The sequence below is a fragment of the Vipera berus genome (assembly GCF_964194415.1).
Source record: "Vipera berus genome assembly, chromosome: 2".
NCBI classification, from domain to species: Eukaryota; Metazoa; Chordata; class Lepidosauria; order Squamata; family Viperidae; genus Vipera; species Vipera berus.
In genome coordinates, this window is record NC_138203.1 from 71,131,858 (window position 1) to 71,149,026 (window position 17,169).

The 17,169-nt window shown below is 39.0% G+C and overlaps 1 protein-coding gene across 1 annotated transcript in view; it reads right to left on the reverse strand.

The window, feature by feature from the left end:
* Window positions 1-17,169, reverse strand: part of MAMDC2 (MAM domain containing 2) — a gene marked incomplete at its 5' end in the record, with an annotated part of 90,474 nt that overhangs the window by 44,918 nt on the left and 28,387 nt on the right. Inside the window, one exon of the mRNA XM_081316201.1 lies at window positions 14,859-14,975. Coding sequence (XP_081172327.1) covers window positions 14,859-14,975 — 117 coding nt within the window. The remainder of the gene's footprint in view (window positions 1-14,858; window positions 14,976-17,169) is intronic.

The following is a 17,169-nucleotide window of genomic DNA, read 5'->3' on the forward strand; positions in this document are numbered from 1 at the left end:
CTAACTCTCGCCTGATTTTTGTTCCAAACAGGTTTCCATGTCAGTGCCTTTAAATTCTCAAATGTGTCTCCCTTTCTTCCTACACATATTGTTAGAGTCCAGGGAGACCATCTGATTGTCAGTTTTTCAAAAGAAATCTCCCCTTTATAATCATTAAATTGTTGCTTTAATAAATCAATTCTCGATATTTGGTGTAGTATAGTTGTCATTAGTTCAATCTGATCTTCTTTTTCTTCCAGTTCCATCTGGCTCAGGTAAGAGGTCATGTCCAGTGTTTTGGTTGTTGTTAGGTTGGCTAGATTCTCAATGTATTGTATTTGAAGGCCTTTGGTATCCTCCATCTTAGTGTTGCTTTCTGCGGCTTCTGTTGTTTTTTGGATTGTAGATTTTATAGTTGGAATCAAGATTTAGGCATCAAGGTCCTCAGTAGATTGTATTTGCTGTTCTTTAGCGTCCCCTATTTTGATGTTAATTTCCTCCTCTTTGTTTGGTTTTTGAATTGTCAAATCATCAGTTAAAGTCACATTTTGGTTTGGTAGATTTGAGCTGTCAGATTTATTTTGCAGTCTGGCTTTCATTTGCTCAGCCACTGCCAGGATTGTTTCAAGAATGAGTTTATAGTCAAGTGGTGGAAAAAAATCTTCCATTTCTTTGGTGTTTACATATAGGTGTTTTGTGGAGTCTATTTTTAATAAAAGCCAATAAATGTCCACCTCCACTATTCCTAAAAGTTGTTTTGCCAGGTATTGCCAATTCTTATCTTTAAAGATAATGTCAAGGTCAAATCTGAAATTGAGCCAAGTGTCAGAACAGGGGGTAGGTTTACTTGCTGTATCAGGTTTCGCCACAAGATGTCTTCACTGGCCTGTAAAATCTTTTCCAAACTTATAAAAATCCGGGGTTTTTTTCTTTTTGCCCTTCTTTCACAGCTTAAAAGGTAGATAGGATAGTAGGTTCCCATAAAAATAAGGATTTTTTAATAACCCAAGAGTTCCAAAAGTACAAATATAATTGCTTAATTGTTCAGTTAATAATTTCCATTTTTTAAAAGGCTTTAAAATTTTAATTCCCCAAGTAAGTAGTTTGCTGCTCTTTCAAAAGTGGGGGGAGACAATTTTCAGGAAAGTCCCACAGGAAAGTAGTTAGGGGAGTAAGAAAGGTAAAATCTCACCCAGCTCCTCCAGATTGCTTCGTTGTGCTTGATAGTGCTTTTTGGCTTTCGGCAGGGAACAGCTTAATGATCGGCCATATTAGTGGCCGATCTCTTCTTCTTTGGGCCAGAGGAGCTGCTCCGGATCTAGTGGAGGGCTTCTGCCCTTCCGCGATCGCAGGGAGGGCCTCCTCACAGTGGTCGCCCCTCCAGGGCGACTTTTGACTCTTTTCAGAGTCCTCCGAGGAAGAAAGATTGGACGGCAGGGAGAGGATTCTTCCTGCACGTCTGCTGGCACCGCATGCGCAAACTGGAAGCCCTGAAAAGTGGAATTTCTTATGCAGGTACATAATTTCTCTTAAGTGAAATGTGTATTTTTCCTAAATGGAAACATAAGAGTGTTTGAAGAAAATAAAAATTACAGATTGTTACTTAATATAGTTATTAATATAGTTAACACTTTATATAAAGTGTTAAGTCAGAATTGTTATGATAGTAAATTCTATTTTAAAAAGGACCTTTTGTTATAATTGTCTTATATGGCAGTGATGAGAAGAGTAACAGTACTGTATGGTTGGAAATTATATAAAAGTGGTCTGTTTTCAAAGGCTGTTTTTGTTCTAACTGCTTATTTTTCATTTTGCATATGTTTGTATGTGGGTTACAGAATGTCTAATGTTACCATCTTCAGATACACAGATTTATAAAATGTCTGAGGTCTTTCTAACACTGCTTTCTAAAGAGTTTTTCACTTGTCCCTAAACATGACACGAACATGCCAGGGAAAATCAACATGGTACAGTTGCCACAATGTTGCACTGGCATTAAAAATGCCCAGGTTTTAATTCACAGATGCTAACTGGAAGACTTGGGCCAGTCACTCTCACCCCAACCCACCTCACAAAGAGTGATTGTTGGGGAGGCGGGGAGGAGATAGGATATAAAGTTTTCTTCCCTCCACTACATCTCAGGTATTTCAAATCAAATAATCGTGCTGGTTTCCCTCTACTTGTAACACAATATTTCCTATGAATTTGTTAACCCCTTCACTGACCATCTGGTTGCTAACACACTGAGGAGTTGGATCTATCTACTGTCTATTGGTCATTTCAGGCTTCTTTGGGCATGCTGCCTGATCCATTCATAAGAAAACAACATTCTTATGGATTTAAAGTAGGTAGGTTTACTGCAATGAGCAAACAGTTAGTCTATATAATCTTGGAAAATAACTATAAGTGCCTTGGCCCTTGTCTTTGTGCGTGTTAAAGCAGGGCCTCCCTATTGCCTTTGATCTATTTTCTTACCAAGTCTTGATCTAAGGGGAGGATACTAACTACTTATTTGATACCACAAAAATGTCTATATGTTCTTGCTCTACAATTTAGTTGGACACACCCAAATTTCATTTCCAGACCCAGAGACCAGCCCAAGAACATAGACCAGCCCAATAAATCAACTCCACAGAATGGCTAAAACAATCTGGCTGAAATAAAAGGTTTATGCAAGTCTAGTTTATCCTATACTGCTTATATTGTATGTCATTGAATGAGGAAGATGTCTATCTGACTGCTTACAAATGCTCTCTGTCTGCGGAGGACTTAAATTGTTTTTCATCTTTGATACAGATCTTGCATATCTCCATCAAGGTCATCTTCCTTACTCTTTACAGAGAATTCCTTTACAAGGCTGGGACATTCAACTTCTGCAGAGGCATCTATCTGCACACTGTCCTAATAGTCCTTCCCCACATGCTTGTCAGGTCTGTGCAGGCTTCCTTTAGACACAAGGTTGTACATGTTTTTGAAACACAGATTTAGTATTCTGTTAAAAAAAACTCTTGTCCAACTGATGTATCAGAGATGTGCAGGAGCAACACAAGTTAAAGTTGGAGGAACTACACAAATGTATTTGTGCCACACACTTTCCTTCCTCTGCACTTGCAATCTGCCGGGCTGACTTATCAAAAGTTTCATATCCTTTCAGAAGAGCACTAGCCCAATTGATAGGTCACAGCACAGAGGAAGGATTGCAGGGAATATCATGAGTGCTCTATTACAGTGCTTTTGGCATAGCTGAGACATTACAATTAGCCAAAAATGAGTTGCAATGAAGGCACCATGCAACACATAAATCAAGTTTTATAAATAGCTAGTAGGATAACAGAAACAATGGACTTCAGTGAACTGATAATGGTGTCATCTAATGGTTTGTAAAAAGTGAAGGAACAAAATGTACAATCTCTAAAGAAAAGAAGTTGTATGAGAACAATCTATGAATCACTAAAAGTGACATGCTATTGCAGAGCAACAAATCTGTGCACACTTGCTTAGGAATAATCCACAGTAAAGTCTTTATTTATTTCTAAGTAATCATACACAGAACTGAATTTATGAACTCCACAGTTACATTTATAAATTCATAGGTGAGTGTTTGTGTACTGTATCTAATGTGTATAGAACTCTGGGCATGTTATTGCTGGCACTCAAGCTAGAAGTTCTGAGCACTGCTGATACAGTACTACAGATAGAATAGCACACTGCACAACAAGGTCCAGAAACACTGAAAAATGGGGCTTTCCGATTGCTTCTGCTCTTTGTGATTGTGGTGACATGCAGACAATAATACATATGTATACCTGCCCTTTGTGCCCCAATCAATGTACATTTGAGGACCTCATGGCAGCCTTAAGTATGCCTTATATTAATTGTGATGCTTCTGATACAAATAAACAAGCTTAGAGTATTGGATAAAACTACCATTGTGGCTTGCAACCTATGGTCCTAATTTAACCTATATGAGTAGAACCACCTGTTTATGCGCTTAGGATCCAGACCCGGAACATCTTACTGAGGCAAAATACAATATGGCACATCCCTCCATCTATTTATAGAAGCAAATAGGACCAATGAAATCTTAGGTAGTTTTCAGCTTTCAAGCACAATTAGGAATGGGATTTGTCCAGGTTTTATATTTTAGAATTAGATATTGGGGGTTTTTTACTGGTTGGTAGTCTTGTCAGCATTTACTGCACTAGTTTTAAGTGCAGCATTTGTACCTTTCCCTTTTTCTAATCTTATTTTTTTTTTTGCAGCTGTCATATCTGATTTACCATTACAGTGACCTAGCTTAGAGCTTGCACCAGCCAATTGTCTGGTTCATCTGAACTTCTTGTTAACTTTTTCCTACCCAACTGCCAACACTGTACCAGGGCCAGGAGTTGAGAAATTCTTTTCAAGGTTTTTTTTCCCCCTCCTACCTTCATCTGCTAGGAGGATGAACTTATTAGCATGCTGTGTCTCCATTTGCACAACATATTAAATAAGATCATTTTACTTTGGACTTACTGAATTGATGTTTCTCAGTTCACACAATAAGCTGAACCTAATGGTTGGATTCTCACAGAAACCTTACAAGGTTAAAACTAATCAAAACGATTTGTCTGATTACTGATAGGTGAGAACCTACCACCAGTGCTATCAATGGCAAAAGTAAAGCCAAACTTTTTTCTGTTCCTAATAGGAGTGAGTACGGTAATAAGGAAGAGGCCTGCTTCCTCTATAGGCCCACCTCCCACAAAATTATTTCAGGGTCTATTTGTTCCACAATTTAAATAGCACACCTGCTTTTCAAAAGATGATGGATGACATACTTAAATGGATTAATACGTCTCTATAAAAAGAAGTTCAACACTACTGGGAATAAAAGGATATATACAGCATTTTGGCAATGTAAGCTGTAGGGGGGGGGTTATTATATTGTCTTCCCGATCTAATTCTATTGCCCAGATTCAATTTGAAAATGCCAAAAGTTGCCAGTCAGGTAGTTCCTTTCATAGAAGTCCTAAAACTTGAAAATTGTTTTCATCTGCCCCTTTATAAAACAAAGCCCTTATTCCCCTTGTCAGCTCCATTAGCACGGTCATTTTCCTGCTGTTCATCATACATTCATAAATTTTCAAAGCAAGAGTCCCAACTAAACTATCATTTCAGCTGAATTGTAACTAGACACAATAATGTGATAGTTTTCAGTTCATTGAAGACATCACAACTAAAATATAGCTAAAAAGCTGTGTTATGCAGTATTCTCATCTCTTCCACCATAGTAACCACTTATGGAAATTGTGTGAGGCACAAATATAGATTTCCCCATCCCCAGTATTTTTTCCCCAGAACTTTAAAATATTGTTACTAAAAAACTGCATATTCCAAAATATTCAAGTTACTTTTATTTTAGCAATGCAGAACTATACATTTTAAAGAACCATTAATTTTTACTAAAGTGCTGCAAATGGAAATCATAACTTTTATGATTTATGAATTTCCTAATACAGTATACTAAACCACTTACAGAAGATCAGAGATTATATTTTATATAAAGATTTGTCAGCATAAGACAACAAATTTGGTGAGAAAAGGCAGTTGCTTTGCCTCCAAAGTAATCCATCTAAGTCTTTCTAGTCTACAGTTGCCAAATCAAACATGTCAAAAAATAGCTGCACACTCCTGAAGAAAAATATTTTTAAAAAGCTGACAGTATGCATTCATGGTAAGATAGGCAAACAGTGAAAGGTTCCAGAGGCAGAGTTATAATACTGTACATGAGAAATTCCCTTTTCTACCAGATCATGCTGCTTTCTACAAAGATATATGTTAAGATTTCCAAACAGATTTTTAATCTTACACTGAGCTCATGAAAATATGCTTATTTCTAAAGTATTGTTACAAATATAGGGCCAATATTGTAAGACTGTCTGGGCAAGTTCCTTTGACTCAATATAATCTGACATAGCTCTCAACAATGAATCATGTAAAATGCAGCAAAACATAGCAAAAAGGATAGTTCTGATAGCTTGACTTGGGAAGCTGTCATACATCTCTAAAATAGTAGACCAGTGAAATATTGTGCACATAATATAATTGGAATCAGTAAGGCATTTGACAAAGTAGACCACAACCTTCTTGGTAAGATAGAAAAATGTGGGATAGATAGTATCACCAACAAATGGATTCATAATTGGCTGACAAATCACACTCAATGTATAGTCCTCAATGAAACTATATCTACAGGGAGGTATGTATGCAGTGGGGTACCACAAGGCTCTGTCTTAGGTCCAGTACTCTTCGACATCTTCATAATCTATAAAGATGAGGGCACAGAAGGGGAACTCATCAAATTTACAGATGATACCAAGCTAGGAGGAAAAGCAAATGCTTTAGAAACTAGGCTCAAGATCCAGAAGGATTTAAACAGACTTTAACAGAACACTAGGCCCTATCCAATGAAATGCAATTCTGTGGTGAGAAAAGTAAAATTTTACACTACACTAGAGGATAATCACTTAAGTATGAGCCAGCAGTGTGCTGCAGTTGCCAAAAAGGCCAATGCAGACCTAGAAATCCAACAGAGGAATATTATCAAGATTACGTGAAGTATTAGTACCACTATATACTGCTTTTGTAAGACCACACTTGGAATACTGCATCCAATTTTGGTCACCATGGTATAAAAAAGATACTAAGACTCTAGGAAAAGTGCAGAGAAAAGCAACAAAGATGATTGGGCTGGAGGCTAAAAGAAAGTAGCCTTGGTGGAGCAGTGGGCTAATGCCTCCTTAAGTAACACCAGCTGCCTGCAATTAGTGCAGGTTCGCATCCCACCAGGCTCAAGGTTGACTCAGCCTTCCATCCTTCCGAGGTAGGTAAAATGAGGACCCAGATTGTTGGGGGCAATTAAGCTGACTTTGTAATAATGCCGCTTGGGGGGTGTATGAAAGCCCTAATAAGCAGGCATATACATAGAATGAAGGCTACTGCTAAGCTTGTAAGCCGCCCTGAGTCTTCGGAGAAGGGCGGGATATAAATGGAATTAAAATAAAATTAAAAAAAATAAAACATGATGAACAGTTGTAGGAATTGAGTACGTCTAATCTAGCGAAGAGAAGGACTGGGGTGACATAACAGTCTTCCAATATTTGAGGGGCTAACACAAAGAAGAGGGAATCAACCTGTTCTCCAAAGTAGCTGAGGCTAAGACAAGAAGTAATGATGGAAACTTATTAAAGGGAGACCCAGCCTAGAAATAAGAAGAAATTCCGTGACAGAACAATCAGTGGAATGAGTTGCCTTCAGAAGTTGTGGGATCACCATTGCTGGAGGTTTTTAGAAAGAGATTGGACAGCATTTGTCTGGAATAGTATAGGACCATGGTGGCGAACCTATGGCACGTGTGCCACAGGTGGCACGCAGAGCCCTCTCTGTGGGCATGGGCACCATTACCCCAGTCCTAGGCTTTCACCTGGGTTTTATAAAACCTTTTTTTTGCCACTGTGTGCAAAAAAAAAAGGTTCAATCAATTAATTTCAACTTCTCACAGGGAAAAAAAATCTCACAAAGTTGGAATTGATTGATTAAACTTTTTAACCCACCCAGTCTGCCATTACCACCACAGCCACGCCTACCCAATGGGCCACACCCACCCAATTGGCCACAACTGCCCAGTGGGTCATGCCCACCCGGCACCCGATACATAAGTGGGTTTTGGGTTGCAGTTTGGGCACTTGGTCTCTAAAAGGTTCACCATCACTGGTTTAGGATTTCCTACTTGAGCAGGGGGTTGGGCTAGAAGACCTCCAGGTCCTTTCCAATTCTGTTAATTTCAAAAATTGAGATGTTTGGCCTTCCCATTCCCTCTTTCCATATGCCTTCCCTGGCAACTGAACAAGGTTCTGAAGCTTATCCCTTACAATCATTTCTTTCCATCCATCATTTCTGGAGTATTTATTGCATTAGCTTACAAGTAAGCAAGACGATTAGAAATCCTTTGCTAATGCTAGGGTTTCAAAGTTGTTCTTATGCTTTTGTCCTGTTTTCCTTGAGTCCTTCCCTCCTCCCCCCCCAACACAGGCTATGTAAATTCTACTTGAATTATCTAATACTGTAGTTAAGTAATAAATAAGATATATAAGGTATATACCTCCTACTAGATTCCCATTATTCATTTTATTTATGTTTTAATTTTACCTGTTTAATCAAGGAGTGGAATATAAATGTTCAAATTTATTATTTAAATCCTAATAAAAATAACCTTATCAAATAATTTAGAAACTATTTTTAAAAGAGAGGAAACATTATGTCACCTTAGAATCTTTCAGAACTAAGATTGGCCCAACAAAACACAATGTTTCTAAGCATTGATTATGCAAACCTATCACTGCAAAAAAATGCCTAAGAGCATCTGTATTCTGTAAGTTAACTTCAAACTGTTCATTTTAAAAGGCTGGTCAAAATCATTTTACGTAAGCAAACCTGATATTAATACTTCTTTCCAAATGAGAAAATCTCTTTTTAAGAAATATTTCAATGTTATAATGTTAATACATTGCAGCACTATTTTTATTTTATTAAATTGTTTATCCTGTATTTGTTAATTTTTTGCACAGTGCCTAAAGTATATTCCCAAATAGAGCCATATATTAATGCCAAAAGTGTTGGCATACTAACATCTTAAACATTTCACTACTTATTAACTTCTAAGAAATAAATATGACATGGCCACAAAGTCTATTCTGCAGCACTTACTTAGCATCTTGTTGCTAGATCAGTTTGGCATCTACCAAATAAAACTACTACCTAAAAAGGAAAACAGAACAAAGTTGCAATAAACTGAGCCAATCTGCACTTAGTGATTTCACTGATATAATGTAGTGCAGTTTAAACAGTGTATATATAATTCCATTCAGTATATGAACATGTTGAGAAGGAGAAAGGCTGTCAGATATATTGTAGATGTTCACTGGCTAAGCTAAATATAAGAGATAAGGAAGGAGGAGATGGAGGAGGAGGAGATGGAGAAGACGACGAAACAACCCACCTGTAATTGATGCAAGAGGAAGTATTCTGCACATGAATGGGAGGTAATTTAGGCACTGTATTATTTGCATGGTGCCCCATAATTGAAAATTAAAACTGAAAGTCTTTGATTTCTTCTTTTAAAAAAGAAAAGGCTGTATTACAAATTTTTAGAAGTACTTCAGAATCTTATAAAGTGGTTCCTATTATGCTACTCCAATAAAGTATCTTTATTGTTCTTATGAACTCTGGTAGTTGTCCAGAGTAACATAAGATTCTTTCACTGAAATAAGTTTTCCATATATTATATATTCATATATGAATATATACATATATTGAGCTCAGAAGATAAATATTCTCCTCAGTGATTTTCAATCTAAAGAAAATTTGATTCAAATGTTTTCAAGAATTTTTTAGCAGCAAGGAACGATTTATGGCAGTTCTAATTATGAAAAACTATGGTTATAATAAGAAATACTGAGAGCTCTTACTTGTGAAATGAACCAATAATCTAACTGTCTTATCAAAGTCAGGTTACTAAGCCAATTATAAGAGTTCCCTCCCCCCCCAAAAAAAAATTCTGAATGACAGAAGCTTAACTGTGCCAAGTCGAAACAGTTAATACAAGAACTGCAGCACAAAATACTACTCAAAAGCACAGAAAACTCTGATACTATGTCAGGTTGATTTAACTGGATTATTGTACTGTTCACCACATACTGTACAGCTGTTCTATTCAAGCACAAATCTTCAGGTCAGTCACTAGAATAGCAGCAATAAATCAATCTGTGCAACCAAAGATACTACTAAATTGAAAATATTATCTAGTTTCTGGAAAAATAAAACAAGATTTTTATTCTTTTGCATGTCCAAAAATTTGTTTTAAATGAGTGAACTCAAAGTTGAAATTGGTAGCTACTTTTATTTCTAAGAAAGCGTATATCATCTCTATATTATACCACAATGAATGAACGAATGAACCTTTATTGTCAAAGTACAACCATGTATACATTGAGATTGGCTGAGCCTCCCTTCGTGCCCCCACCACAACTCACAGTGACAACAAACCCACCATCTTGTTACACCATGTGAGCTAATTGCAAACAACACATCAGCCTTGCAAGTCACTCATATATAAAGTTATTTCCTGTTCAAGAGCCTGACAGCCCATGGATAGAAGCTGTTCTTCAGCCTGTTGGTACGGCTGCCTATATTCCTATATCTCCTACCCGATGGTAGGAGAGTAAAGAGGTACCAACCAGGGTGTGAGTTGTCCGTGAGAATTTTCCTCACTCTTCCAAAGCAGCGAACCCTGGCGATGTCATCCAGTGGTGTCAGGGGACAGCTCACGATGTTTTGTGCTGTGCTCACCACCCTCTGTAATATCTTCCTATCCAGGGCTGTCAGGCTAGCATACCAAACCACAATCCAGTGCGAGAGGACACTCTCTATAGCAGACTGGTAAAAGAAGGTCATTAGCCGTTATTCTACCTTGTTCTTCCGCAAGACCCTGAGGAAGTGGAGTCTCTGTTGGGCCTTTCTGGTCACCTGGGTTGTATTGACTTTCCAGGTAAGATCTTCACAGAGGTAGATTCCCAGGAATTTAAAGGAGGAAACTGTCTCCACACAGTCCCCCCCTAATGTAAAGTGGGGCAGGTTCCTCTCTTTTCCTCTGGGCCTGCAGCTTTGCTGGGATTCACCTCCTTCAATACAGCTTTCACTTGATTCCATAAAATATCATCACATACTAAGGGATAGTATACATGTCATGTTTTGGACTATATACACACAAGTATGTTATCAGTAATGGTGACACACTCACTTCAGCTATATAAACTGCACACCTTATTACATTGCTGCTAATAATGCTACCAAAATTATCTTTTCTTTATCACCCAGCTGAAGCTGATCATCTGAATAAAAAGGTAAAAAGATAAGGCCTCTAAGCCCCATGGTGAACAGCTGAACAAAACATACAGTCTATCAGTTACCCACATGTGCTGTACTCTATGGAGCAATTATAGATGTAATGTAACCAGAAGTATTTTTTTTATGCAGGCAGAATATAGTACATAACGCAGTCATCCCTAACATGGGTTGCCCACCATATATGTGCACCAATGCCAGGAATTACACAGCCAGAAGGATTACTGCTGTGAATTTAGACAGCTGAAGTCCACCCAATCCAGAGTGTTCCTTGGCAATGAATCAAATTATACAATTCTAAAGCACACTAGGTCATCATGAGTTAATTCTTCAAGATCATTAAAAATCTCTTCTCTTAATCACTTCAAACAAAAACTCCATCAAATGTAGAATCCTATTTCCAACAATAGACCATGAGATGCTCCCATGAAACCTTAAGGAGTTATCCTACACTGTTTGAAACATTTTAGCCTTTCATAAAATAAGGGAACATGCCACTCATACTTTATAGTTTTATGAATTTTAAGACATCCAGAATAACAGGATTGGAAGAGACCTTGGAGGTCTTGCATGTTTATAGTACGGGCAATCTTCTTCAATATTCTATGGCCCTTTAAATTCAAAAGATCAGATCCCTCAAACATTTTTTCTACTAGCTTTTCTGAACTTTCACTTGCCTCTATAATGAAAGCAAATGAGCTTTCAGCTTGCATTTTTCAAAAAAAAAGTAGCACTTCCTTAATATAAAGAGTAAGATTTAATATTATCCCATTTTCAAATGTGAACAATAAAATAGTATCTTACTTTAAAATAGTAAACACTTTATTTTTACCTATTTCTTATTTATCCAAGATTTGAATCTTTATGAGATCTAGATTATCATTTATTTGGAGCAAGGCTTTTCTCAAGAGCACTGGTATTTTGGATTACCGTTCTATAGAATGTCTACTAATGATCTTAGAATGTTTATTTTCAGAAGCAGTGAAAAGCTTTCCTATTCCATCCAGCTTTTTCTAAATTAATCCTCTTCTTCAAATTCTTGTTCTCAGACTAATTTTTCCATTTCTTTTATAGAATATTTCAACTGGCTTTAATTTATATAATTATAAATCATCCTTAATTTTATAAGCCACAATAAAAACATGCACATCAGCTGTTTACTTAATGATTTGTAATTTGTAAAAATAAGCTTTCATGTGGAGGTGCATATATGTATGTAGGGTTCCTTTCCTGTGGATGAGAACAATACATATTAGTTTTCTGAATGTTGTCCCTCTGGAAGGAGCCATATGCTCATTCCATGTAATCACTAGGCCCTATGAACAATAACACTAATTGCATGTTAACCAGGGGTGTGGCCTGTGAAATATCCCTAAAAGACTTTTCAGTTTAGGAAAGGAAGTATATAAATATTGTAAATCAAATAGGAAAGTGCCAATGTTAGTAGCCGGCTTCTAAATAAGAGAAATGCTGGTGGCTGCCAAGGAATAAGACAAATTCCTGATGAATATTAAGAGATTTTAATCATAAGAACAATTCAGTATTAGAACTGGTAACCAAGGGAACAGTGAACTAGATGTGCGCAAGCAAAGGAGGCTGAACAACTATCTGTTACGAATGTTTTGGATTGCCACATGGATCATAGGATTGAATTCAATAATCTAACTGCCCCATACAATCAGTGGCTTCCACAGGAGGATGATAAAAATCAGCAGTATACAAGGCCCATCCTTTAAAAAAAATTATTTAATCATTCTGTATAGTCAACCAAGATATTATGGCCTCCATGTTTATCACAAAAATGACCCAGGGAGAGAGGGAGTCATACACTAGACTTGGCTATTATCTTAGAGTGGTAAGAATATGGAGTTGGGAGATACTATTATCAGTACTTTTCTGTTTATCACAGCACCATCACCTACCACAGGAAGACTAGACCTATTCAATCAGTCCCTCTGACTCCCAGGCACCTCTTGGTTCCAATTAGGTTTTGGAAGGAACAGGGCTTTGATTGCTGCTTAGAATGAGGCAACAAGGAGGCTTTAGGTTGGATTGCACCATCTTTCCCGTATCAGACCCGATGTGCCCTTGGTTTTTTGAGGACCTCTGCTGGATAAAAATAGCAGAAGATATGCCTAGGGAGCCACTGGAAGAAATCTGGGAGCAAGTCTGAGCATCCTTTAAAACTTAGCTTATGGGAAAAATATGTATGTTTCTCTGATGTGTCTACTTTTGCTTTTGATCCAAGCCCCTCCTGGTTTGTCAAGCCTCCAGACTGGTAGCCCATGTCTGAGTTTCCAGTGGGAAACTATAGAAGAGGTACTGGGTTGTCTCTCCTCAAAAGAACATCTTTGGATCATGCAGAGCTGGACTATTTTATCTAGATTCCAATCTTCCTTCTTTAGGATTTTTTTTTGTGAGAAGGTGGTTAGCCAACAGGTCCAAAGTGTGTTGGAGGAAGCAGATTATATGGACCCCTTTCAGTCATGTTTCAAACTAGGATACAGTAATACACAGTTTTGATTGTGCTTGATTACCTCTGGTTGGCTGAGGATGGGAGAGATGAATTCATCCTGGCCCTCCTTGACCTCTTAGCAGTCTTTAACAACATTGACCATAGTATACATCTGAACTAGCTGAAGGGTTTGGGGAGCTGTTTTGTAGCTATTGTTCTCCTTCCAGGCTAGTTCCCATTGGTGATGATGGGAAGAGGAAGGGACTCTAGATCTAGATCCTACCATGTGGGGTACTTCAGGGGTTTCCCCTCTGTTTTTTAAATCCACTGCTGGAAGAAGCATGGGATATAACAGTTGTATTGCATTAAGTGAATAAATAGACTAACCTAGCAAATTGTGCTTTAAAAAAAATATCAAACCAATATGTAGGATGAATAGATAGTGTAGGAGTAGATGGATGGATGGACCTAGGCTGAGCAATTTAGACTCAACTTGCTGAAGAACTTTACAATATGAATCCCTAGACAAAACAGAAAGACAACTTTCCTCAATAACTTTGTTTGAGCTTGCTCATGTCTCTTACCTTGACATAAATACTGTACATTGCTTGCACAGAAGCATCTTCTATCTTTGATAAATACTAGAGCATACTGATTGTCAAACCTTCCTGGGGAAGTTTTCCAGAATCTAAGGCTTTTTATAATCTTTTATGCCAATGTGTCTTAAAGGCCCAAGGATCTGTAGGGATCACCCAACACATTCTTAGGAAATCAAAACTATATGCCAGATATTGAAGATACCTACAAAAATTTAAAATAATGTCATTTTCTCATTCTTCTGTTTGTTGATAGATTTTTTCATGAAAAATATGTAAATACCTAATGAGTTTAATATTGCTATTTCAGTAAATATTGTATATATTTTACAAATGCACCTTAGCTTTTAAAAAGGCATTATTTATATAACCCATTCAATCAAAAGCTATTTTGGGATCATCCATAATTTTTAAAAGTGAAAAGAGGTCCTGAGAGCAGAACGTTTAACAAATATTGTGTTATATCATCTCCTTCCCCCATATTTTAAACAGGAGACAAAAATGTGGAACATTCTGTATTCACAGATATTCTTTATCAGAAAAATACAAGACATCCTGTCTACTACAAACATATCAGCATCTCTGCTTGAGACACTGATAAAATGCTTCAATGTTTATAGACAGACCCCACAGAATTTCTGGAATAATTTAAATTCAAGTAAGTCATTAAGTCAGTCAGTAAGAGTGTGGGGGCTGGGAGGGTGCAAAAAGCCACTAACATATGTTTTTAATTTGGCTTGCAACTAAGTCTGTAGATGGAAATTCAGCCTTTTAAGCATCTAAAAACTAAGGAAAAGATAACACAGTGTTAATTGGTATCACTATGAAAACATGTGGTTTAAGAAAACAAACTTTGGGTGACCCTAGGGAAAAAAATATCTCACCTTCCTTATTCAAAATCCATGGGAGAGTCGTGATGTCCGTTTCATAGCCACAAGCGCTGTCTTCAAAGGCACAAGAGCCAGCAGAGTATGATTCAAGGGCTCTGGCTAACTGCAAAACTAAAGAATACAAAACTGGCTTAGTCTGCAACATAAAGAGAGTGGACCAGCTGTGAAAGGGAGTCTGTGAAAAATGTGCGCTTTAGGAAAGTAAGTACAGGGCAGCCTTTGACTTAATTCAATGGAAATCAACTGTGCATTTCTGCGGTAGAAGCAATAAATACTCTAGTAGCAGTCTAACAATTACCAAGACTTCCTCCCATTGATACAGATACAATACAGTTACACCAGATTCCAATACAAGTTTCATCTCATTTGCTACTCTAAATATTTATTACAAGACCCAGTAACTGCAGGATTCCATACATCTAGTCTTCTGTCAATATCCTTTATGTCTTTATCAGCCATGACCCACTGCATTTCTATGGGAAAAGCTGTCTTGACCCAATAGAAAAAAAATCTGGGAAATGCAATATCCAAAAATAAGTTCATCTCCCTAATGTATCTCTTAAAGACCTCAAGATGCTTATCCTACAGAGTAAAGAAGTCATACAGTAAGTACAGACTTCACTACAGAATTAGGAGGTTCAACAGAGACCAGGTTGTCAGACACGCGAGACACACGCTGTTTCTATGACACACCCATTTTTTGTGAACGGTCCCTCTCTCTCGTCTAGTCAATGCAATTATCCCTTTCTCTGTCTCCTAGTTGTCTCGGGACCTTTCCTTCTGGTAGTCCCCTCCCCGCCCCAAACAACGGAAGCGTTCCTACTATTCCCTCATAAGAAGTTTCTGTCCATCTGTCAGACTACAGTTCATATAGCTTCTGCTTCGATTCATTTGCCGCCGAGGCTCTTTACTGTTTTCGCCGCAAAGCGAGCCCAAGAAGCCCCCCACCCCACCCCGAAAGCTGTTCCAGGTGCAAGAACCGAGTCATCGCCTCCTCCTCTCTGCCGCCACCGCCTTACCTCGCACGGCGAGAAGGTAAAGCAAGATCATAGCCGCGCCGGGAGCGAGGAGATGAGGAGAACAAAGCAGCTCGGGGGGGGGGGGCACCGCGCCGCTAATCTCCCGCCTCGAGGGGCCGAAGGCGCTTGGCAACGAGGCTCGCGCAATGCCAACTGAATGCCTTAGAAGCCTCGAGCAGCCGAGGCGAAGCAGCAGCCCTGGGGGAGGGACGGAGGGGCTGAGCTTGGACAGCCTCGGAGGCAGCCCGCCAGCTCCGAGGGAGGGACGGGCTGCTGAAAGCAACAGAAGAAGATCCGTGAGGGAAGCCCCGCGGTCTCCACGCGGAGTAAGCCTTCTCCTCCTCCCTCGGCCATTGGCAATAGATCCCAGGGACGCGCGGGCGGGAATCCGCTCGGCTCGAAGAAAACGCTCCCAGTTGCTAGGGGAGCCTCAAGGCGGCCGCGGCGGCCGCTGGCTTTTCCGCCGCCGCTTTTCGTGTCCCGCACCGGGTTGGAGCGGTCGGAGGGGGGCTTCAAATCCGCAGAAGCGCTGGTGCTCCTGGGTGTGAAGCCCGGAGGATGTTATAAGCCACCCCGGTGCGTGGGGTAGCAGACGAAGGACCCGAGCCTTGGGGGCGAACCCGGATGCTAACTTTGAGGAACTCTGGCAACACCCTTCTCAGGACTTGGTAGGGTCCCTTCCTCGCCTCAGGACATGCAGTTTGGCGATGGATCTATAAAGCAGAGGGGGAGGAGGACATAAATCTAGTGTCGCAAGTGGCACTGACTCAAACCCAAGATACAGCATTTCAGCCTTCCTAAAACACTGTGCAAGTAGCCCTCAACTTACACTTCATTTAGTGACCGTTCAAACTTGCAACATCACTGAAAAATTTGACTTAAGACCGTTTTTCACGCTTATGACCATTGCATGATGAAAATTCTGATGCTTGGCAACTAGCCCACATGTCCTGGGGTCATGGGATCACCTTTTGTGACCTTCTGACAAGCAAAGTCAGTGCTGAAGCCAGATTCACTTAACCACCATGTTAACAACTGCAGTGATTAACTTAACAATGGTGGCAAGAAAGGTCATAAAATGGGGTAAAACTCACTTAACAAATGTCTTGCTTAGCAACAGAAATGTTGGGCTCAATTGTGGTCACAAGTCGAGGACTATCTGTATCTCATGGTAGCAATTGAGAAAAGGAATGTAAACCCAGGGTGTCCAAACTTGTAAATTTTAAGACTTGCTGGCTGGGGAATTCTAGGAGTTGAGGTGCACAGGTTTTAAAGTTGTCAAGGTT